This window comes from Dendrobates tinctorius, unplaced genomic scaffold (assembly GCF_039654945.1).
Source record: "Dendrobates tinctorius isolate UK_male_01 unplaced genomic scaffold, ASM3965494v1 ptg000129l, whole genome shotgun sequence".
In the NCBI taxonomy this organism is placed as follows: Eukaryota; Metazoa; Chordata; class Amphibia; order Anura; family Dendrobatidae; genus Dendrobates; species Dendrobates tinctorius.
In genome coordinates, this window is record NW_027361797.1 from 10174581 (window position 1) to 10178322 (window position 3742).

The 3742-nt window shown below is 44.8% G+C and overlaps 1 protein-coding gene across 1 annotated transcript; it reads right to left on the reverse strand.

The window, feature by feature from the left end:
• Nucleotides 1–682: 682 nt before the first annotated feature.
• On the reverse strand, nucleotides 683–2494 carry LOC141047827 (uncharacterized). Its single transcript, XM_073543150.1, has 2 exons — nucleotides 2091–2494; nucleotides 683–1985 (listed from the first exon to the last, which is right to left on the reverse strand). The coding sequence occupies exons 1-2, from the start codon at nucleotides 2405–2407 to the stop codon at nucleotides 683–685; spliced, it is 1620 nt and encodes a 539-aa protein (XP_073399251.1). The 5' UTR covers nucleotides 2408–2494.
• Between the last annotated feature and the right edge of the window lie 1248 nt (nucleotides 2495–3742).

A 3742-nucleotide genomic window follows, 5' to 3' on the forward strand; every position in this document is an offset into this window, starting at 1 on the left:
ATATATATATATATATATAAATATATATATATAAATATATATATATATATATATATATATATATAAATATATTTATATATATATAAATATATTTATATATATATAAATATATATATATAAATATATATATATATATATAAATATATATATATATATATCTATATATATATATATATTTATATAAATATATATCTATATAAATATATATATATAAATATAAATATATATTTATATAAATATATATTATATATTTATATATTTATATATATATATATTTATATATATATATTTATATATATATATATTTATATATTTATATATTTATATATATATATATATATATATATATATTTATTTTTATATATATATATATATATATATATATATAAATTTTTTTTTTTTTTTGGTGGTTTCCCTTTCTTTACTTTCTACCGGATGGTCAGCCATCCAACTCTGAAAGGGATACTATATTTCATTTTTGTTTTATTTATATATATATATATATATATATATATATAAAAAAAAAAAAAAGAAATATAGTATCCCTTTCAGAGTTGGATGGCTGACCATCCGGTATAAAGTAAAGAAAAACAAACCATAGTGTAGGGCGCAGTGTGTGCAGGCGGCGAAAGACACAATAACCAAACATTATTTTGAAAAAAAAATATAACATTTATTTAAATTATTTTTTAGTTGCTGGAAACTGGGGGGTGTGGAGGGATGAGGAACGGCTTTGGGTGGAGTAAGGGGTTCTAGGGGAAGGAGGAACCAAAGAAGTGGGGGAAGGGAGCTGAGGCAAGGAAAGTTGTGAAGTGGGAGGTGAGGGAGGAGGGAGGGTAAGAGTCCTCCTCTTTGTTTTTTTAGGACGGTGGCCCGTCGTCTTCCTGCTGTCCTCGCTTGAGCCTGAGGACTGGCTAGACCCCGGGGACCGCCTTGAGCCTCTGGACCGCCTTGAGCCTCTGGACTGCCTTGAGCCTCTGGAACGCCTGGAGGCTGGGGACTGGCTGGAGCTGGGGGACCGCCTGGCACTTGTTGACCACCTGCCAGGATCTTGTTCCAGCTGTGGCATGCTGGAGGTGGTGGATGTCCTGGCAGGGGCCGTAAATATTGAATGCGGGTCCCCCAGCTGATGCTGCTCCGAGGTGGTGGTGGTGGTGGTGGCGGTCCATGCAGGCGTGGTGGCTGTGGCGGTCCATACCGGGGTGGTCCTCCCGCTGGTGGTGGTGGTTGCGGCGCTCAAGGCAGGGGTGGTGACGACGGGCCATCCAGTGGTGGTGGCGGCAGCAGTGGTGGGCCAGGCAGGAGCAGCGCTTGGCATGGTGTTGGCGGGTAAGTGTCCAGCTGCACTCGGACTTGGGGCGGTATATTGGTGTCCGGCGAGGCTTGGAAGTGTGGTGGCTGTGCAGTGATATGCAGCAGAAGTAGGTAATGCTGTAAAACGAGTCAGTGGTGGCACCGGTGGAAATGCCACCACTGACTGCTGCATAATCCTACTCTGCTGCATAGCCTGCATAAAAGCATTGTTGCAGGCCTGCATGACAGTCAACTGGAGGTCAGGGGTAAGGTGTTCCGCCGTGTCCCAAGCTATTTGGGTATAAAAATGATGCGCTGGTCTGGCGAGGTCGACTTCCAGGCGCTCAAGGCGACCCTCGATAGACTTGTAGCGTTGGTCCAAAAGGAGGAAACCACTCTCAAGTCTATCGGAGAGTGCCTTGAGGCTACTCTGAAAGACCGAGCTCAATTCAACGAACTCGGGCATGAGAGGCCTGTCCAAGGTCCTCTGCCGCTGCTGGCGGGAAGTGCCCGCAAAACCAGTGGCAGAGACCTGGGACAGGGGAACACCTGAGCGACCAGCTTCCTGGTCTCCAGATGACTGTGGTGCAGACCTGCAAGGTGCTTCCTCGCTGATGGATGGCTGGGAGGGGTCCGGGGCAGCTTGATGAAGGACCGCTTCGGGACCAGGTTGCAGGGTGCTGCTCCAGGTGCTGTGAAAAGAAAAGAAAGAAATTACTACCATAAATTAACAATCGCCAACTCCTGTGGAATAGAAAAGCACAGAATAAAACACAATACAACTAGAAAATACTTACGTTCGGGAGGCAAGGACCGGTCTTAAAAATGCCAAGGCACGATGGTATCGGTACTTCGTGCCGGTCCTTGCCGCAGCACCACTGCAAACCTTATTCTCCTGACGGATATCCCTGTTGAAGCGGTCCTTCATCGAGCGCCAACGGGTTCTGACTTTGTTCACTGTGATGGAAAAAAAAAAAAAAAAGAAAAAAAGTAAGACTATGCACTGGAGGCTGTGATCATCCAACTGTGTGTGATGATAGAAACTCCATGGAGTTAATAGCATCACACACAGTTGGGTGATCCCGGCCAAGATCACTGCTGCATCACACTGCATTTAAATACTTACGAAAATCCTTGCGGACCCGGGGAGAGGCGTTGTCCCAGCCATCCATCAGCGATGCGGCCACCTCGTTCCAGAGCCGCCGGATCACCATGTTGTCCGAGTGCAGTTGGTGACGGGTGTCCCACAACGGGACTCGCTCCTGGACTAGACGGATGAGCTCGTCGTTGTCCAGGGCGAGGTCCTCCTCCCGCTGTGGAGCCTAGAAAAGAAAGACAAACATTAATCTTTGAAAGATTTTAAAAAAAAAAATATCGATAACTAGCTGAAGAGCCCGGCGCTGCCCGGGCATAGTAACTAACTGTGGTTAGTTATATAAATTTAAAATTATCCTCCATCCCATAGTCCCGTGCCCATATTCCATCATACATATCCTCCATCCCATAGTCCTGTGCCCATATACCCATCATACATATTCGCCATCCCATATGCCTGTGCCCATATACCCATCATACATATTCGCCATCCCATAGTCCCGTGCCCATATACCATCATACATATCCTCCATCCCATGCCCATATACCCATCATATATATCCTCCATCCCATAGTCCCGTGCCCATATTCCATCATACATATCCTCCATCCCATAGTCCTGTGCCCATATACCCATCATACATATTCGCCATCTCATATGCCTGTGCCCATATACACATGATACATGTTCGCCATCCCATAGTCCCGTGCCCATATACCATCATACATATCCTCCATCCCATGCCCATATACCCATCATATATATCCTCCATCCCATAGTCCCGTGCCCATATTCCATCATACATATCCTCCATCCCATAGTCCTGTGCCCATATACCCATCATACATATTCGCCATCTCATATGCCTGTGCCCATATACACATGATACATGTTCGCCATCCCATAGTCCCGTGCCCATATACCATCATACATATCCTCTATCCCATGCCCATATACCCATCATATACACTCACTGGCCACTTTATTAGGTACACCTGTCCAACTGTGTGTTAAGACTTAATTTCTAATCAGCCAATCACATGGCGGCAACTCAGTGCATTTAGGCATGTAGACATGGTCAAGACAATCTCCTGCAGTTCAAACCGAGCATCAGTATGGGGAAGAAAGGTGATTTGAGTGCCTTTGAACGTGGCATGATTGTTGGTGCCAGAAGGGCTGGTCTGAGAATTTCAGAAACTGCTGATCTACTGGGATTTTCACGCACAACCATCTCTAGGGTTTACAGAGAATGGTCCGAAAAAGAAAAAAAATCCAGTGAGCGGCAGTTCTGTGGCCGGAAATGCCATGTTGATGCCAGAGGTCAGAGGAGAATGGGCAGACTGGTTCGAGCTG